Source organism: Monodelphis domestica, chromosome 2 (genome assembly GCF_027887165.1).
Source record: "Monodelphis domestica isolate mMonDom1 chromosome 2, mMonDom1.pri, whole genome shotgun sequence".
Classification (NCBI taxonomy): domain Eukaryota; kingdom Metazoa; phylum Chordata; class Mammalia; order Didelphimorphia; family Didelphidae; genus Monodelphis; species Monodelphis domestica.
This window is the reverse complement of record NC_077228.1, coordinates 524,245,839-524,266,067: the sequence shown is the minus strand read 5'-3', so window position 1 is coordinate 524,266,067 and position 20,229 is coordinate 524,245,839. Positions and strand designations below refer to the sequence as shown.

At 58.0% G+C, this 20,229-nt stretch overlaps 1 protein-coding gene across 11 annotated transcripts in view; it reads left to right on the top strand.

The window, feature by feature from the left end:
* CUX1 (cut like homeobox 1) overlaps positions 1–20,229 on the top strand; it is a 294,746-nt gene that overhangs the window by 110,920 nt on the left and 163,597 nt on the right. For all 11 annotated transcript variants that reach the window (XM_056819814.1, XM_056819812.1, XM_056819810.1 and 8 more), the window contains exon 3: positions 17,180–17,227. In XM_056819814.1, coding sequence (XP_056675792.1) covers positions 17,180–17,227 — 48 coding nt within the window. The remainder of the gene's footprint in view (positions 1–17,179; positions 17,228–20,229) is intronic.

Sequence of the window (20,229 nt, the reverse complement as noted above, 5' to 3'; positions counted from 1 at the left end):
TGTCCGTGGAGCCCTCTGGAGAGCTCTTCCGCAGGGCGCAGGCTTGGTCCCCCTTTGCGTTTTGTAAAGACCAACGACTGTTCCCCAACGACTCAGAAATGACGGCGCCCCGGGCAGCCCTGGAAGCCCAGCAACGGCGCCTCCAAAGAGATTGCTTCAGTGCGGTTCTTGCGTCTCCCGTCCCGGGCCTGCAGCTGACCTCTCAGGAAGCACCTAAAGCGCCCTCGGGGGCCCACGATTGCCCTTCTTGTGGCCGTGGGCCGGGCCTGTGACACCAGTGGAGAGGAGGGCCTGCTCCTGGAGACAGTGGCGCGGTCAGGGGGCTCCTCCGGGGGCCGTCACAGAGACGGGTCAGGGCTGTAGGCCTTGGGCTCCGTTCTTCCGGACTGCAGCCGGCCGTCTGTCTCCTTTCGATGCTCGTCCTTTGGCTCTGATCATTTCTGTTGCTCGCTCCAGAGAACGCATTTGCTATTGGCCCCCCACCAGACCCGTGAAAGTCGTGCCGGGTCATCTCAGCACACCACGTGCCGCTTGGGGCTTCCCTCTCTGCTGCTGATGCCTCCGTGCTCATGACGGTTTTGCTCACTTTGCATCTGTTCACCTAAATCTTACCAGGCTTCTCTGCACTCTTCAGACTCCTCTTTCCTTCTTTTCCCTCTGAAACTTTTCCAATAGCAAGAAATCTTACAAGCTCCCAGTCCGGTTTTAGTGAATTCTAATTCTTAGATACTCCGTATATTGAACTGAGCTCGGCCACCCCATCCTGCCACCCCCTTAGTGTGATTTCTGCCCTCTGAAATGGGGTAGCATTTTCACAACCAGAATCTTTGGCCTTGCCACTGGCTGGATTTGGAAGCCGGGGCTTGAATCCCGCCCGGGCTGCATTGTGTGACCGCGGGCTTTCGTTTCCTCGTGGGTAAAGGAGGGGATTGGACGGTGTGACCCTTGGACCCCTTCCGGTTCTAAGTCTGGGATCCTAGGTTAATCCTGACAGCCCTTCAACTCTCAGGAGACATAGATTCTGCCCCCCTCAACTCCCCACTACTTTCCCCTCTTTTTAGACCCCCCACATACTTACGCAGGGTGGGGAACAGTATGTGAACCATAAAAGCGGAGGAACCGTTGCCTTTATAAATAAATTGCTTGTCTTCCAATTCTCTGTAGTTAGTGTCAGGGGAAGTGCAGGACTTCAGGGCCTGCATACTCATCTCACAAATTGGTTTATTTAGGTAAACGTGATGTAGAGCTAGATTCTCTGGTGTCTTGGTTCCATCTTCCTCACACGCTCAGATTTTGTATAGCACAGAGGTTTGGTTTGATTTGCCGAGGAATTTATTCCTGTTTCATGGATGCATCGGATCAAGGGTCTTGTTTGGACGGGACCTTGGAGGTCATCTTGTTCACCCCCCTCCTTTTACAGCTGAAGAAATTGAGGTCTAGGAAAGGAAGAGAAAATCCTCCAGTGCCTCAGCAGAGAACTCCAAAGGCAGCTTCCGAGCCCCCAGACACTGCTTTTCCTCCTTTCTGTGCAGAGTTTATCACTCAGCTCCATCTCAGCGGGGTGTTTTGGCCCCTCTTTGGTCACTGATTTTTCTCCCAGTGGCCTAGATTTTCATCTCTGCCCATGCAGTGCTTTGCTTGGAGATTTGTAGAGGCTGGGGCCGCCATCTTGGTACCTTGGACAGGTGATGTGTGATTAGACTATAGCTTCAGAGCTAAAAGGGAGCCCTTCAAATCCAGCTTTCTCATTTGATAGAGGAAGGAAGTGACTCTCAGGGAGGTTAAAGACCTGGTCCTGAAGCACTCAGCAAGTAAGTAACTGAGGCAGGATTCCAGTCAGGCTGAGCCTTGGCTCTGCACATGTCCCCAGGAGGAGGGGGTTTCAAACCCACCTGACCTCTCAAGGCCACCGTACCAGTGAGCCTTGCTGCTCCACTTGAGTCCCCAGTGCCAGTGGGGCAGAGCTGGCAGAGCCCGGCATTTTGGATAGGGCTTTTTTTTTCCTGTTGCTTAGCTCTGCTTGTCATCCCCAGTGTCCCCAGGGCCCTGATTCTTGGATCCCCGGAGACTTCTCTGCATTTTACCCTTCACTCGATCCACAGGAGCAGGCCCACGGATCATAATGCCCATGCCTCTCTTTAAATGACACCCTCTGCAGGCTCAGGGAAAACAGTCAAGGTGTTGTTCCCAGTGGCAGAATCTGCATTTTAAGTAGCATTGTCTGCTTTGATAGGCCTTCTGGGTGGGTTGTTCTTTCAGCCTTTTTTGGAAATCTTAGCTATTCCCTCCTCACCATGGAAGCTCCCTCCAGAGGGAGATGGCACTGTCTTTGATCCTGCCCATGGCAAGTGTACTTTGACTGTGACTCGAGTGCAGATGGTACCCAGGAGGAAGTTCGGGGATGGTTGGACACAGAGCCTGACTCCCCCTCCTCCACCCCTCCCCCAGCCCTGGTAGCTGACTGCTGATAACAGTGTTTGGACAATCTCACTCTTTTCCTTACTCGCTGCTGTTCTCCATTAGGAGTCAGGGGCGGGGGAGGTGGAAATGAAAACATTTTGCTGTTTTTATCAAAATAGAAGAGACCACAGAGGTCATTGAGTCCAGCCCCCACTGCCATATTACAGATGAGAAAACTGAGGCCCAGAGAAGTGAAGGGACTTATACATTAAAGCTATCAGGTGTCTGGGGCAGGATGCAAAGCTATACCTTCCTGGCTCCAAATTCAGCTCTCTACCCACCACCCCACAATGCCCCCTCTGTCTGTGTCTATATGTGCCATTTCTCCCCTCTGGGTGAGCCCAGGGGCTGCCTGTCAGGGCTTTCCTCCTACCGGCCAACATTCATATGGGCAGACATTGATGATGTTGCAGGTTTGTTTCCAGACCATCAATATTGTGCAAAGTGAATATTGCAATAATATACAATCACATGAATTTTTTGGTTTTCCCGTGCAAAGGAAGGTCATGTTTGCATTATGCTATAGTCTGCTAAGTGTGTAATAGTGTTATGCCTAAAAAACAATGTACGTACCTTCATTTTCTTTTTTTTATAGTTTCATTTTATTTTTTATATTTTTCCATGATTCTATGATTCATGTTTTCTCCTTCCTCTCTCCCCTTCCCCCTCCCAGAGCTGCCAAGCAATTTCACTGGTTTATACATGTCTTATTACTCAAAACCCATTTCCATATTTTTCCTATTTGTAATAGAGTCATCTTTTAAAACCCAAACCCTACATCCTATACCCACAGAACCACATGATAAAACCTATGTTTTCCTTTCTGCTCCCACAGTTCTTTCTCTAGAGGTGGAGAGTGTTCTTTCTCATGACTCCCTCAGGATTGTTCCTGATCATTACATTGCTATTATTAGCAACGTCAATTACATTTGATCGTGCCACAATGTATCCCTTTCTGTGTACAGCGTTCTCCTGGTTCTGCTCCTTTTGCTCTGCATCAGTTCATGGAGGTCTTTCCAGTTCATGCAGAAATCCAGCAGTTCATCATTCCTTTCAGCACAATAGTATTCCATACCTGTCATATACCACAGTTTGTTCAACCATTCCCCAATCAAGGGGCACCCCCTTGTTTCATACCTTAATTTTAAAAGTCCTTTAATTCTAGGAAATACTAGCTACCGTCCACCCCCTCAATGAGTTGGAATCTTTTTTTCTGGGGGAAGGTCTTGGCTTGGTGTAGATGGTCAGGGCAATGGTTGCCCAAGGTTGGGATGGCAATTTCTTAAAGTAAGACAGTGACGAAGTTTGACTCTTCCATTCATTTGAACACTTAGAGGTCTTTGAATGGGTATTAATTGGCCTAACTTCAGTATTGTATTTCTCTCTGGGCTCACCTCCTGGGCAGAAGGCCAGCGCCTGTCCTGAGGTTTTCAGTTCTCAGCTCTGTCTGGGGAGGAAGGAGGGAGACATCCTCTGTCCCCAGGGCACAGATCTCACAGCTCTGGGGGTACAGGGCAGTCACCTCAGAGAGAGATTGTGCTATTCCCCTGCTGGCTGCTGCCCATTTCTTAGAAAAGTGAGTTGAGACTCAGCCCCTCCATCCAGAGCCGGCTTACTGTTCCATCTTCATGTGCCCTCGTGCCCAGCCTGTCCTCAACACTCCCCCAAATGGAGTGAGTCACTCCGCAGGCCCAGTGCTGACCCTTTGGGCACAGCTGGCTTGAAGGGCTCTATTAGTCCTGGGGGCCCATACCCAGAGTGCCAGATCTGGAAGACCTGAGTTCAAAGCCAGCCTCATATACATTCTAGCTGCATGACCCTGGGCAAGTCCCTTACATGGTTAGCCTCAGTTTCCTTATCTATAAAATGAGGGTAATAATGGTACCCACTCCCTTGAAGGGTTCCTGTGGGGATCAAATGAGATCATATCGGCAAAGCACTTAGCGCAGCGCCCAACACAGAGGAAGAGCTGGAGGAACTCTTGTTTCTTTCCTCCCTCCCTTTGGGGGAGCACGAAGGATGAGAAGGGAAGGAGGCAGAGGGAACACCGGGACCAAAGTGGCCATCCTAGGCCTGCACATTACTGGGCAAATGCTTGAGAAAGGAGCCAGGTGAGGCCTGAGGCTGTTCCTGGCACTGTGCCTAGCCTTGCTGGCTGCCCTTCTTTGGAGCTCTGAGTCTGAGGTCTTGTAATCCTGAGTGTCATTCAGTTGGCATCTGTGTCTGTGGCTCTGCTGTCCCTAGGCCAGGGGCCCACATATTTAACCCAAGGGGGAAGGACTGTGATAAAAGAAATGCTCCAAGTAGTTACTATTGAGCTCTCTGGACTGGACCTGCCCTGAGGGGCGGGGGCGGGGGCAGAGGCCATAGTGTGGGGCCATAAAACTTTAGATTGGGGGGGTGTTACATTGATATCTTTTAATCATCGCGCTTGTTTCCCAATAGCCAGCTCCCCCCACCCAATAAGCCATTCCTTGGAAAAAAGAATTAGAAAAGAAAGAGTGGGAAGGGCAATTGAACGGAAGCCAAACCACCCCATCAGCTGTGTGTGACCCTGTTCAATGCAGTCGCACACCTCTAAAGGATGGGGGTGCACCTTCCTGTCTCTTCTTGCTCATTCTCGTTACATAGGCCAGAATCTGGATACTTTGGGCCCCGCGGGGCTTGTATACTTGGGTCATCATTTTGGCAGCTGGGTGGCACAGACTGGAGAGGGGGGAGACTGGAGGCGAGAGCCATAGTCCAGGTGGGGGGTGAGGATGCCCTGAACCAGGGAGAGTGGCAACTCTGCGAGTGGACAAGAGAGGGACACGAGAAGATGCGCAGAGGAGAATTGACGGATCTGGCAGATTTGGACCGTGTCCAGGGAGGAAGGAATCAAGGGAGGATAGGAAGTGGCCCAAGGTAGCTTCCCTGAGTGACTTGGCCTAGTGGTGGGGTCCTAGATAGAAAGAGGGGTGGAGATGTCCAATAGGCCGTTGATGTAGGACTGACACTCCGCATGAGACATCGGAGTCCATGGAATCGCAAGACCTTGCACATACTAGACACTTAAACAAATCTATTTGGACGTTAAGAAGTTGGCAAGAAAGCGCCCGAGTACCCACTTTTATTGAGTCAAGAATGGAGTCAACGTGACTACAGTAACTTTCCCTACTTGGTCTTAAATGTATATGAATGCCGATGGCTGACTTCTTAGAGAGAGCCGTGCTCTAAAAGGCGACGCGGAGGCCCGCCGTCGACTGTTGAACTGCAGTCCAGCCGGTAAAAGCACTTACTTCATGACGAGGCACAGCGTATACTTGTGTTCTCATGACCACCTTGCAAGGGAGGCAGGCTCAGGTGTTAGCCACATCTTGTAAAGGAGCTGAAAGCCTGTCTCCAGCCACAAATCATCGGCAGAGCAGCTCGGAAGCTCTCTGCAAATGCTGCTGGGAAGGGATTCTTCTGCCAGGCCTGAGAACTCTTCGAGAGTAAATTCAGTGTTCTGTGATGGTGAAATTCTGGAGGAGCCACAATTCCCCTCTTTGGCAATGACAGGTTGGCTGATTCTTAGCTAAGTGCGTTGCTTGGGGTCCCTGGCCCCAATTTAGAATTCTCGTTATTCTAAACAAACACAAACAATGACAAGCAAAAGACGAAATGGCCGAGGAAACAAGGCTCGAGCCTCCGTGCAGATTGATTTATTAAGCAATGTGAGCCAATGGCCCAACAAATCGGTTCCAGACACCCTCAGCCTTGGCACTGGACCTGAATACAGGGGAAGATGGATTCTAATACATTAAAAACAATTAAGAACATTCAATTAATTAAAAGAAAATAATTAGCCAGAATACAAAATTAGGTAATCCAGTTTCTAATTGGAGGAAAGATGAGGGACTTCCCAAGTTGGGGTGTGCGCGTGGAGTGAACAGGTGCAGTTCCATGGATTCAGAAGGTGAGGTGTCTCCCCCCCCCCCCCCCCCCCCCCCGTTTCTGTAAGCAATCAGAGGAGCGTGAAACAATAACCGATGGATCAGTCCGGCCCGTTCTCACGTAAGACATATGCGTTGCTTGTGAGAAAGCTCCTCACATCAATCTTGGGATCTGACCGGGTTCCTGGTCAGCGTAACCTCGGCCTTCGGTGCAGGGTGCCTAAGCAGCAGGGAGGGGGGTCCGGTTCTTGGCCACGCCAGGCTAGGTTCAAACAATGCAACAGAATCCTCTCATAAAGAAATTGGAGCAGACCCATCAGGGACTCGAAAGAGCTCTGCGCTCGCTCCAGAATCGAGTCACAGGGCAGTCAGGGCGGTTCACTCAGTTCCCTCATTGCAGAGGGGTTTCTGTGGGCTGTGACTTTGTCGCTCCTTCTAAAATCATTTCATACTTTGGATCTTGAGAGGCAGCTTGGCGCAGAGCCTCGGAGGCAGGAAGACCAGGTTCAGGCCTTATCTGTGACACGCGGCCTGGCTGTAGGAAGCCGGATAAGGCCTTTCGCAGCTCCGGACGTCTCCCCAAGTTGCCGAGTAGGTGCTAAGCTGCTCTGGTCGACAGCGTTCCGTTTCCTCACCTGGAGTCCCAGGGTCAGGGGCATCCCAAAGGCTTCCCCACCCCCAGTCCATTTTTTAACCCCTCCCTCGCCTTCCCTCCTGGATTCAGTGCTCTGTATTTGGTTCCATGGTGGAAGAGAGGGAAGGGCTGGGCAGTGAGGGTCTAGTGACTTGGCCAGGGTCACCCAGCTGGGAAGTGTCCAGTCTCTAGTCATCTGAGCCACCTAGCTGCACACTCTCCGCCCGCCCCCCTTCCACCCAGATAGATTTTGAGGGACGATTGATTCTTCTTGACTCCTTATCTCGGACAGAGCCTCAGCGTCCTTCCAGACCGCGCTTGCCGGCTGGAGTCGGTGGCCTCCAGAAGCGGCCAGATTCTGTCCGAGCCCATTGGGTACGTGTTAATTCTGCCCAGAACCAAGGCACGGATGACTCCCGTTGGAAGCCTGGAGCCCAGCCCTCCTCTTTTCGTTCCGGACTCTGGGCCCCACTGGAAAAAGCCCAGCTGCAGGGTCTATGTTTGGCTTGTCTTGGTCATCAGCCAGCAAACATTAATTAATCACTTACTGTGTGCCGAGCTCCGGGCGAAGGGCGGGCTGGAGCCCATCCTCAGCGACCCCCTAGGTGGGCCAGCCGGCCCCGCGGACCTCCCTCCCATCCCTCCTCGAAGGCCTGGCTCCTGGCCCGAGGCTGTCCTTCGAGAGCCCCTGCGCAGACGGGGAGAAGCAGGTGGTGGCTTCCAAGGCCTTGGGACGTCTTCGCGTCTCCAGTGGGGGGAGACGCCCTCTCCCAGCTTAGGGCCATTGAGAAGGGAGAGACGTGCCCAGGGTCCCCCCGGACACAGTGCGTCTCGGGGCGTCTCGAGCCCCCGTCTTCCTGACTTCCCAGCATGGCCTCTGCGGTCCCTCGATCGATGGAAGAAGTGTCGATACTCTACACGCGTGCGCCTTTATGTCTGTGTGTACGTGGGTTGGGTGGAGCCTGCGCTTTCTTTGGGGTGCGGAGCTCCGTCCTTTCTGGGCATCCTCTAGCCTGGCGGAGTTGCCGGGGCCCAGGCGGGTCTAGTGACCTGGCGGGAGTCCCGCAGGGGTCCTCGCAGCACCCGATGCCAGCCTCTGCAGGTGCCCGTCCCTCCGCCAGCTGCCCGCGCCCCTCGTCCCCGTTGGCTCCCGGGGCAGAGAAGAGCGGGTTGTCGTGGGGGGAGGGAGATAAGGTAGGCAGAAATTCCAGGGCTTCAGCGCAGATGATTAGAGATAAGGGCGGCTCTATTTGCCATATATGGTAATAAACGAAAAGTCTGCCCCAATCCTCTCGACATTTATGGACTTCTCTGATTCATCTGTCAGAGCCAACAGCCCCAGCCAAGAGATAGAGAATTTGCTCAACTATCTCATTCCTAAATTGCTGCCACAAAAGAAGGAATTCTGTGCGTTCCCTGAAGAACGCACAGGGAGGCCGGGCCGGGGCTGGCAAACCTCTCCATCAAGGTTGCGAGCAGAATTCCAGAAGTGTCCACGGAACAAGGCAAAGCCCGTGGTTTGTGCTAACTGAAACGTTGGCCCGTCCCCCAAACGCGAATGCTCCTATAGGTCTGGGTGGCACAGGGGAGCGGGGCTGGCGTGGAGCCTCGCCGGCGGGGCAGGACGGACTCGGGCCGGTCCTGCCAGGCGAGGCCGCGTCCCCCGCCGGTCGCCCCTTCTTTCTCTGCCGCGCACCGGGGCTGCGCCTGGTGCTGCCCATTCTCCCCAGGGAAGGGTCTGCTTTTAGGCTGTTCTGGTGTCGTTTGTGGCCCCGGGTCCAGCGCCAGGCTCCGCCGCGGGCAGACACGCCGGTCCCTGGGCTTCCCTTCCGGCTAGTGCTTTGTCCCTGGGCCGGCTCGTGCAATGCGTTCCACTGGGGGATTTGCCCCAGTGCTGACGGGAGGCGGCTGTTGGAGATGCTTTTAGAAGCCACATTATGGACTCCCAAAAGCCCAGCGGGGGAAGGAAGACGGTACAGCCAGGGCTTGGGATGGGCGGGGGCCGCTGCGATGCCCCTCATCATTCTTACACTGGTACCAGCGAGCTCTCGCGCGTGGGGCCGAACCAAAGCCCTCCGTGGGCGCCTGACTTGGGCAACAGGCAAGCAGCATCAGAAGCCCTTTGGGGCACGCTTTATTTCAGTGAGTTAAAAGGCTCTTTAGATTAATTAAGCTGTTGTACCGGCTTCCTGGATAGCCATGAATCTTTCTGGCCCTTTCTGCCCCCCTTCCCTCCACCTCCTTCCATTCTTCCCTCTTCTTCCTTTCTCCCTTTCCTCCCTCTCCCCTTCTTGAGCTCATTCTCTTCCGTCCCTTCTCCCCTCCCCTCCCATTCCTCACCTCCTTCCCTTCTTCTTTCCTCCTCACCCGCTTCTCCCAGCTGGCTGTCTCTCACCTTGTGCTCCTTTTCATATAGACCTTCTCAACACGTGGCCAGAATGAGCATGAAGACGCTTTTCCTTCAAATAGACGCTCTTTGTAGCGGAGCTCAGGGACCCCCGCTGCCTTGTGGCCGCTCAGAAAATGCTTGGGCCATTTGTGGTCCCCGGGAACGGGGCTTCCGCTCAGCCTGCACAGTGGGATGAGCGGCCTTGCGGGGTTGGTGCCCATAGGCTGCCCCGTGCCTCTGCGTTTCCGTCCCCCTAGTCATCACCGTCACCCCTGAAACAGTGCATGGGGCACCCCCGATTCCCTTTAGTTTGTCCAAAGGGGGAGTGGAATCGTCCCGTCTGGCCACAGGCGGAGGGGCGCGGCGGACAGAGGGCCTCTGACCCGTGCCGGGGCGGACGAGCTCAGTCAGGGCTGGCTCTGACCCCGCAGCGGAAGGCCTCGAGGCCCTGACATTCTTGGGAAGCCGAGAGCGGACGCCCGGTCAGGCCCGGCTTATCCGGGGATGGGCCGCCCGCGCTGGAAGTAGCTGAACCTCGGGGCCCGGGGAGGAGGGCAGGGCAGGGCGGATGCCAGCCTGGGTGCAGCCTGTCGAAACCACTTAAGCAGAGCCGCCGGGCCCCAACAGGGCCCTCGCCGGGATCAGGGTGTTCGAATGAGCTCCCGAGCAGCTTCTGGGACGTGCGAAGGTCTTTACTACCGCCTTTAGCCGTGTCCCAGGAAGACCGGGATGGACCCAGAATCAGGGCCCTCCTGCCGGGGCTCCCCAAGCTGTCCCCTGCTTGGAAACCGTCCCTTTCGGCTTTCACAGCACCTCTGACGGAAGCAGGGAGTCGGGGTTCGGTGACTTGCCCAGGGTCATCCTGGCTCTCGGGCCACGTGATCGGGTCGTGGCTGGTCTGATTTTCCTCCTTTTCGGCATCACTAGCGCTTCCCCCGCTTCCCCTGGACACCTTCCAGGAACGCGTCGGGCTAGACACGCAGGATAAATCCACGCCTCGACCGGGTCTGGACGCGAGTGCAGGGCCGTCCTATGGGGCGTGTGCCTGCCGGGAAGGGGGTGCGCAAGTTAGCCTGGACGGTGCCAGCAGACGGGCCGGAGCCGAGACGTGCGCCCGGACCCTCTCCTTTGTGCGGCCTCCGTTCGACCTCCTGATGTGGAGGTCCAGAGAAGATCCAACAGGAGCCTCTCCTGTTCCTGAGGCTCCTTCTTGTGCCCACCAGCACTTCCTGGGCCCCTGCCTCGCCAAGCCCGGTCCTTGGCACGTGTGGCTGCCCTCCCCGCAGGGGTGCCGTATCTGGTGTAGAGAGGGCTGTCCTCCCTCCGAGACGACCCTGGGCTTCAGCTGCTGGCAGAAGTGGGGGAGAAGATGAGCCAAGTGCCGGGTCCGGATGCCCCTTCCATGTCCAAAGAGGAGCAGCGCGGGCGCCGGCCGGACCCGTGGAGGGCATCCTTCGCTGGTCCTGCCAGTTCCGCCTCTGAAGCCCCTCCAGTGTGCGGCCTCGTCCTCACTCCGAGGGCCCCTGTCTAGTCTGGGCTTGGGATGGCCGTAGCCGCTTCCCAGATCATCTTTCAGCCACCAGCCTCCCCTCAACCCCAGGAAATCCTGCCTCGAACCCTGCCAGGCTGAGCTTCCTCTGCCCCTCCCCCCGGCCTCCAGGATGACTGGGGGGGTGATTCCCCGCGGCCCCCCAGCCCCGCCGTGGCCCGGACCTGTAAGCCAGGAGAAGTCACCTAGTTTGCGAGCCTCCGTCCCCGGCTGTTAACCGTGGCTAGTCCTATTGACATCGTGCGCTTATAGTTGTTTGGAAAGCGCTTTATCCGCTGTAAGTCAGGACAGGGCCCTGGACCTGGGAGTTCTGGGAGGACACGCAGGCCTCTCTGCAGGCACCGTGCACGAGGGCACGGGTGGAGGCCACGGAAGCTCTGGTCCCAGCCGGGAGGCCGGGCAGCCCCGGGACAGTGGAGAGGCCCGGTGGTCCTCCCACGACGGGGACACGGCCCAGAGCGCGTCTGGGAGACGGTCTGATGGCAGGCGAGTGGCAAGGGGGCCCCTCTTACCGGCAGGGATTCGCCGGGCAATCCGGCTGTCGGGAAGGTGCGCTGTGGGTGGGAGAGGACCGAGGAAACGGAGGGCCGTCCGGCAGCCCGGTGGGCACATCGGGGCCCCCTCCCAGCCCGGAAAGCCGCTGGGCTTTCCCCGAATCCGTCTGTCCAGAGCAGTCAGCAGCTTCTCTGCAGACCCTTTGTACGGCCGTTCTGACTCTGGGAGGCGGCTGTTTGCATGTGACAGAGGGGGACGCCGAGGCTGCCCCAAGCCCCTGGGCTCGGCCGCCGCACCCACCTCCATCCCCAGGGACGGCGGAGGGGGGTCGTCTTCTGGGGGAGGGTTTCTGCCAACATACAGACTTTTCTGGAAAGCTTCACTAGGAGCAGGTCTGCCCGGGCCAGGTCGCGTGGCGGGTGCGCTGCTCTGAATCCTTGAAGTTGAGCAGCTTCCCGAGGGCCTCGGGATGCCCAGGGCGGGCACGAGCAGGCCCGAAGGGAGACATCACCGAGGAAGAGCCACGGCCAGGGCGCCATCGGCGCGCTGAGAGCCAGAGGACCGGCAGGCATGCCAGGTGTCGGCCCCGAGGCGGCAGCGAGGGAGGACCGCCATCCCTGTTGGGCTGTTCTGGTGGGCGCTTCCTCCCTGCACCCGATCGCTAGCGTTTCAGAAAAATCAGCCATTGCTGTAAGGAAGAGAATATTCTTTTCTTGTCCTGGTGGCTCCTACATTGAAAAACGAGGTCACGAGCTGTCATCTAAATGGACTGCTGATAAATAATTAAAACTAATGGATTTTACCACGATCTTCGAGAAAGCACCACGACATCCCGTGTTCTGCTCCATGGAAGGAGGAGTTTTTTGGCCATTTAAGCCAATAAATGCCATTTATAATGGTTTCCAGCACTCTGTCCACCCCCTCCTTGGATCAGAACAGAACAAGCTCGGATTCATCTATAAAAGTGAGGAATGGCAAGCTGATGGCAGTGCTCTATTGTCTAATGATTAATAATGGTGGGAAGCCTGACACAAGGAGCTTTACTTTCCCCTGAACCCGCTTTAAGTTCAGGCCCAGCAGGCCTCGCTCATAGGGCTCAGCTTGCCTTTTGTTGGTCCTTTGAGCTCCTAGAATCGTGGTCTAGCTGGATAGACCTTAGTCGGGTCTCCTCAGGGATCGGCGGCCTGGAGAAGGGAAGGGGCGTCCCCCAGGCTGCCCAGACCAGGCCCTGAGTGCAGTCACTCCCCCGCCCCCCCCCCCCATGCTGCCCCAGGCCAGAGCCTGCCGTGGAAGAATCCGTGAGCCGAGGCTCAGCTAGTTTTCACTCAAATGGACATGTTGCCCACGACTGCCCTGAAGCTTAGTCTGTGCTGCCCACATTTCCCCACTTTCAATTTAAACGTTCCCAATGAGGTTGAACAATCGGCCTTTGTGAGCCTCTACCAGCCAGTTACAGCCGCAGCCTCTGGGGTGGGTCTCCAGGGAAACACAATCAGCCCTTTAAAAATAACCCCCAAACCTTCTGGGGTTCTCCATGGATCTCAGCCTGCTGATTGTTCTTCTTCTCGTGGTCATGGGGGATGTGAAGCCGAGGAGAGAGGCTGTTGGGTTTGAAGCCTGGCTTCAAGGCCGTGCCCGAGTCACAAGCCCTCTGAGCCCCGAGGCTCCGCCGAGCTCTAGAGCGAGGATCCTCGGGCCCGGGACGATCGTGGGCTGGTCACAGAACATGAAGTGGCGACGCGCTGGGGCTTGGCTCCATCAGGCCCTTAGAAGCAAGATCGTGGCCCCAGCAGTGGGCTCTCGTGGGCCGGGCGGCTGCGCTTCTTCCCCGTTCCGTGGTCGTGCCTCCAGCGTGTTGGCCAAACCCAGAGCCCAGATCTTAGTGGGATATTCACAGGTCTGGGATGGGGTCCGGAGAGGGCCCTCTGGCAGAGCTCAGGCTCAAGAGCCCCCACGGAAAAGCCAGGAGCAAACTGGACCAGAGGGACGTCTAAGGCGCCGCCTCCGGGTCTAGCTGCTGCTCGAGCTCCACGTAGAACTTCCAGAGAAGCCTGACGTCCGGGTTTAACGGAATGACGCTTTGGGGCCCGTTTTCAAACTGGCCGCGTTGAACTCGCCCTAAAACGCTTTTTCATGGGTGTCCCTCCGTGTCATGGACTTACGCTGTGATGCTTCCCCACTGCCAAGGAGGGCTGAGCCCGCTCTCTTGGGGCCCTTCCCGGCCCACACCCAGATGAAGCCTCTCCGCTCACTGAAGCCACTTGGAGTCTGTCTGCCTCCACACCGACAGCATTTGGAGGAGCTCCGAGGAGAAGAGGGAGCCCACGGGCCAGATGGGTCCGCTTGGGCCTCGTGGCTGGTTCCGGTGCGCCGCCCCCCTCGCCATTAACAGGTCATCGAGGCGTTCCGCCCCTCCTCTCGGGGTCTGGGGTTCAGCCCTGATCACGTCCACAAGCGGAGGCACTCTAAGCAGAGCGCAGGCGCTCGTTCCTGTTCCGGGATGCGCCCGCTCTGCAGTGTGACGGCGAGCTCCTCGGCCACGTTCCCTGGCCGTGGCCGACTCTGGGGCCACGTCCTGGCGACAGAGCGGGCGACCGTCACCCGGCGGGGGAGACGAGACGCGCTTGTCTCCGCGCTCTTGGCAAGGCCATTTATTACGGACCACTGGATCCCCGGGAAGATCCCAGGGCTTTTGTCACAAGCCACGAGATCCCGGCCCCTGGGGGGCAAATAAGGGATCCTGCAGTCGGGGCGGCGCCACATTCATGCCGCGATCAAGGCGGCTGATGGCAGAGTGCGTCGCTCCACCCTTGGTGCTGGCTCTGCGGAGGGCCAGCGAGCCAGGGACGGGGCCCCGGGCCCTCTGCACTCGCTCCCTTTGTGAGTCCCGTCGGAGTCCCTGATCGCCTTTCGACGGCCAGCGTTTGAAGGCCGCTCCCCTGCCTTGGGGACGGGTCCGTCTACGTGCCGATCGTCGCCGTGCCGGGCTGTCTCGGGCCTTTCCCTGCCTCTCCGCAGACGGTTCCTTGAGGGAACACAAAACTCCTTCCACGAGATACGTGTTTGGCTCATCCCAGGATAGCCCAGCCGGGACCGCACTTCGTGCTTCTTCCCGCCGCCTCGAGGGCAGAGGGCAGGCCGGGGGGCGTAGAGCTGGGCAGCTGCTCCGGACCGTGGACGCTCCCCGGCCCGCAGAGGCTAGCGCGGCTCGCCCAAGGCCACGCGGCCATTCGGAGCTGCTGTTGATTCTCAGATCGCTTCACAGCTGTCTGGATGCCCGTCTGGCTCAGAGGGCCTCGCAGAAGAGCTCGTGGAAACGGCGTCTGAATGGATAAAGTGCTTTATGTGCGCGTCAGCCACACATCAGGCCCAAGCCAGGCTGGGGAAGATCGAGCACCGGGACGCTCCGTCCTGCCGAGGCACGTGGCCGAGGATCGGCCTCCGCGTGTCCGCAGGGCAGCCCTTTGGACCCTCTGGGCCTGCGGGGCGGCTCTGCGGCTCCACACGCCAGCCTTCTGCCGTCCGGAGTCCCTCCCCTCCCGGCACCTTGTTTGGACACTTCGGGAGAACGCCGTGGAGAGCCGGCAAAGGGCCGCAGACCACAGAGCGTCCTCGCTGAGGGAGCCTGGAGCCCCCCGGCTCGGGGGAGCGTCTGCGCTTGTGCCCCTGCTTTCATACCGGGAGGGCGGAGGATGCTGGCGGCCGGCGCGGGACCGGCACGTCTCAGGCGGCCAAGACTAAACCCAGCACGAGGGCTGGGCTCAGCCGTCAGTCCCCGAAGCACAGTCTTCTGGTGAGCTGTCGCAGGCAAAGCCCCGGACTCGGGGTCCAGAAGGTCTGAGTGCAGGTCTTACCTCGGACATCTTGATCGCCGCTTGGACCACAAGACCAATCACGGCATTCGCTTCTCTGTGGCTCACTTTCGCCATCCAAGGCTGGACTCGGCGGCTGTGAAGGTGCTTCCGTAGAAGGGAGGCGTCTGTGCCTGGTGATAGGAAGAGATTTTCAACAACTCTAACAACTCCCTGGGCCACGTGACAGCAGGGGGAGGGGGGCGCGGGGAAGTGCTGACTTAGCCACGTTGCGAGCCCCGTCTGACACCTGGCTGGGGTGGCGGAGAACAGAGAAGCCGTTCTGTCACATCCTGGCCTTTGAAGCGCTGAATGTAGTCACTGGCCGAGTTATGGCCGGCCTGAAGAAGGCTTTCGTGGTTGTTTATTTATTCTTTTCCTTCTCTTCAAAGTTTGTGTGGAAAATAGATTTGATCGGAGATCAGAGGGCCCGGGTTCAAGGCCTCGCTTTGCCGCGGGTTGGACCAGATAGCCTCCGAGGGCCTTCCGTGGCCGGGGTGGGGAAGCAGTGTTCATTTCTCTTTCCTAGAAGACCTTGGAAGAGCCATTGACGGCCTTGTCTCATGATTAGTGCGAATGGATGGCCGATAGTTTACGTCCTTCTGTCTTATTGGCCTCGTGCAGCTGACAAACACTGATGAAGCCCTGCTGGGTGTGGGAGCTGCCCAGAGAGGCCCTCAGCAGGCTGCGGCTCTCGCATGGCATCCCGGGCCTCCGTCGTGCCCCGGCTTTGGGGTGCCGCTCCGGGTGCCCATGTCCTCCGCGGGGCCTTTGCCGGCTCCGGCCCTGCTTTCCCGACGCCAGGCGCAGGGGAGCCTTTTCTTTTGTCTCTGTTCAGCCTCGCCCTCAGGGCTGTCCAGGAAGTGTCTGCTGTCTGATTGGTGACTGTTTTCACATAGGTGGGGGCTCCGCGGGGCTCAGAAGTAGAGAGCTGTGAGGCTCCGCCAGGGGAGGAATACTCAGGCTGGCCTGGACAGACGGGGCTCCTGCAGCCCTTCCGAGGACGCCGTTCCTCAGGGCCGCCAATGCCCCGCTTCTTCCCAGGTCAGAAGCCCCCTTCCTGGTTGGCTCTTCTCAAACATAAACAGCTGTTGGTTCTGGTCCTGTCACGCCGGGTGTCTTCAGGAAAGCCAACTGGGTGGGCTCGGCCGCGCCTTGGAGCCCCTCGGGTGCCGCGCGCTGCGTGGGCAGGAGAGGTGGCCGGCCGGCGCACCGTCCTCCCCTCTGGCGCGTCCCCCTGAGCCTCGCTGGCCCGGCCGGCATCCCCTCTTCCCGGGCCGTGCTCAGGGGGGCGCTCCCCCAGAATGTTCTTGAGACGTCCGGGGTGCCTTTGCCCAGCCGTGAACGGGGCCCCTCGGCCGAGGCCTCTCCTCCTCTCCCGTCCTCCGGGACGGCCGCCGCGCGCTCTCCCTGCTCGGGCCTCGAGCGCGGCCCCTCGGCCGGGCCGGGCCAGGAGCAGAGCCGAGGCCTCTCGGTGTTCTCTGCCCCCCGTCGGTCCTGCGCCTGTCTCGAGGGCAGAGTGTGAGCAGCGCCGCCGGCCTGGGAGGCTCCCTGGGCATCGACGGTGCCTTCGGATCGCCGCTGACCCTCCGCGTCCGGCCCGAGTCCACTGCGGAGAGCCTGGGCCGACCCAAATCCTGACCGTTACTTCTGGGTTGGGGCGCTTCGTAGGGACTCGCTGTGTGCGGCTCCCGACTACTTGTTAGAAACAGGCTCTGACCGGCTGGAGGACCATGAACTGTAGGCCGAGGAAAGCCAATTGGGACAGGCCCGAGAGGCCAGGCCGGCCGGGTAGGTTGTGGTGCTGCCCTGCCCCTCCCCCAGCTAACCAGCCTCTTCTCTCTCTTTTCCATGTCTGCCTCCTGATTGGTCCTTTCCTGGCTCCAGGATTTACGCAAGCAGGTAGCTCCTTTGTTGAAGAGTTTCCAAGGAGAGGTAAGCTCCGACTTTGTTTGCTTTAGACCCGGGTGCCTTTAGTACATTCAGCCTAAGGTTGGCGCTCGCTTGACCCTTGACGTGCCGCCCGGTGCACGCTCCGTAGAAAAGGCCGCCAGGCCTGGGCCTGGGGAACAGCGGGGGTTTCCTCCGCGGCTCTGCCTTCTTGGGGTCTGGGGGCTCCCGCCTGTGATTTCACTAGACGGGGGGCCTCCTGCAGCCAGGAAGCCCGCGCTCCCCCCACACAGGCCAGCATTCGCTCTGTAGCTTCTAAAGGCCCAAATGCCTTGAGCTGTGAAAGACAAAGTGATCCACCGGTGGTCCTGCCGCCAGGCATTGTGGGCCAGGACCACTCCTTCATCTCCCGGGGAGTGAATGGGATGGAAAATGTCTGATCAAGGGACAACTAGGCGGGGGCAGCAGGCCCAGAGCCAGGAGGTCCTGGGATCTAGTGTGGCCTCGGACACGTCCTAGCGGTGTGACCCTGGGCAGGCCATTTCACCCCATTGCCTGGCCCTTGCTGCTCCTCGGCCTTAGAATTGATACTAAGACAGAAGACAGGAGTTTTAAGGAAGAAAGAGAGTGAGAGAGAGGAAGGGAGAGAGAGAGAAAGAGAAGAAGAAGAAGAAGAGAGAGAGAGAGAGAGAGAGAGAGAGAGAGAGAGAGAGAGAGAGAGAGAGAGAGAGACAGAGAGAGAGAGACAGAGAGAGAGACAGAGAGAGAGAGGGAGAGAGAGAGGGAGAGAGAAGGGGGGGGAGAGAGAGAGAGAGAGACAGAGAGAGAGGGAGAGAGAAGGGGGGAGGGAGGGAGAGAGAGACAGAGACAGAGAGAGAGACAGAGACAGAGAGAATGAGAGAGAGAGAGGAAGGGAGGGAGAGGAAAAGAGAGAGAGACAAACAAAAATAGTGTGCACCTGCTGTGCCACAAGCTGCAAAGAGGCTGAGGCGGCCCCTGCCCTGAGGGGACAAAGGGGAGCCAGGGGCAAAGCCTGCTTGACTCTGAGTGGGTGCGGGGGGGGCACTCTGCCTCGGAGTAGAGGCTCACTCAGACCCTCTGTTGCTGTGGATCTGGGGCTCAGCTCTTCCCCTTGCTAGACCTCCCTATACTTGCATCCAACAGAACAAAAACAATGCTTGAACCGTGATTTGTGTAAAGAAAGGGTCTTGTGAATCCTCCAGGGCAGTGACAATGGCAGCCACCATTCCTGGTGGCTTCACTGGCCCCATTCCAGTCCCAACCCCATAAGACTCAAGAGACCTCTGACCTCTCCGAGGAGTGATCCCCCGTCTGAGCGTTTGGCCTTTAGAGTTCAAAGTGTGCTAGTGACGGGGCACCCAAAGCGATGGGCACCCAAAGCCCGCCTCTCTCTTCCTTGTGCCAACTGACTGCTCCTTAGAAAGATGGAGGACCTCGAGGAGAACAGTGGCGAGACATTCAGGAATCAATGGAAAGAGCCAAGGCCTCGGGTTCACGTTCAGGACAGACTTGTGTCCGAGTCATTCCTCTGACACTCCGTGGTGGGCGACAGCCCAGATGTGGCCTCAGAGCCTTGGTGGCTGGGTGACCCTGGACGAGTCACTTGACCCCCACGGGCTGGCCCTCCCCAGCCTTCTGCCCCGGCTCCAGTACACAGGAGGTCAAGCTTTCAAAGACGAGTCGGGGCCTCCTCTTTGAGCCTCTTTTCTGAGTTGTTAAAATGGGGCCAATGATAATAAGGGCCGTCACCGGGGTCCAACGAGATACTGTCTGTGAGCGTTTTGCAGACACTTTAAAGCACTATAAAATATTCATTATCATCAGGTTAAAAATACTCCATCGCTCTGTTCTTCAGAAATTGTCTTTGTCTCGAAATATGAGCTTGAGTGACCGCCCGACACAGCCCTGGGGTCTCCCCCGCCGCAGCACTGACGTCAGTGGACATCTGGGCGGGGGGGGCACCCCAGGACGTCACTCTGGGGGGCCTCCATGGCTCGTGACGCTCTTTCTGCTCTCAGCCTGTGTCGCCGGGGAAGGGAGTGACGTCGGCCTCCTTATTCCCAGGCCTGTGAGAATCACCCCCACTTGGGTCTGCTGGGCCTCGGTTCTGAGGAATGGTGGGCGGCCGGGCCCCTCCGCTCTGGGGTTGGACTCGGTCCTCCAGAATCCCCGGAAGCTCCCCTTCCCTGAGCCCAGCACCAAAGGCTTCTCACTGCCTGGCGTTTTCCGGCTGGTGTTGCGCACCACATTCGAGGCCCTCTCCCCTGGGCGCACCTCTAGGCAGAAGGCCGGCACCTTCTGGCCCTTCGTTCCTGAGGAGCTGCAGCTGGGCCTCCCGCCCGGGGGGCTTCCCGAGGGCTCAGCACGTGCTCTTGTGGTCAAGGACAGCTGGATGGGAGCTCGGGACCCGGGGCTTCCCCACTCGGGGCCTGGAGCCTTCTCCGGTGCCTGGTGGCAGCGTCGCTCCCTCATAGCCCTCCCGGGCTTCCTGCTGTCCCTCATCTCCCCCTGCAGCTCTCCGGCCTCTCCGCGCTTCCTCTTTCCCCTGAAGTAACTCCGGAGATGCCGTCGTCCGTCTGTCCTCACCCGCAGCTCACCCCTGCCCTGCCTGGCCTCTGCCTCGACCTCCCTTCATCTTCTGATTAAGGCTGGCCTGAGAGTTCCCTGTGCAGCCACACCGCCCCCCTCAGCCCCTCTGGCTTCTCCTCCTCAGAGACCCGGCGCTTCTTTGGGTCTTGGAGAGTCCATTTCTTTCTTGCCGTCATTTCCATCTCTTCTGGAAGCGGCATCATCCGCCTGGCCTGGCAGCCTGTGAAGCCGGCAGACTCCCATGTAGGACTTCCTGAGCAGAGGGTCAGTCCGTACTAGACACCCAGACACACACACACACACACACACACCCTTTGCAGACCCTTCCTGGACTTAGCTAACAGGAGCCTTTTGATCACTGAGCCTTTATTTTCTCTTTTTTCACCAAGTTTTGCAAAGCATCTCTCCCTCGAATGTAAGCTCTTGGGGGCATCTGG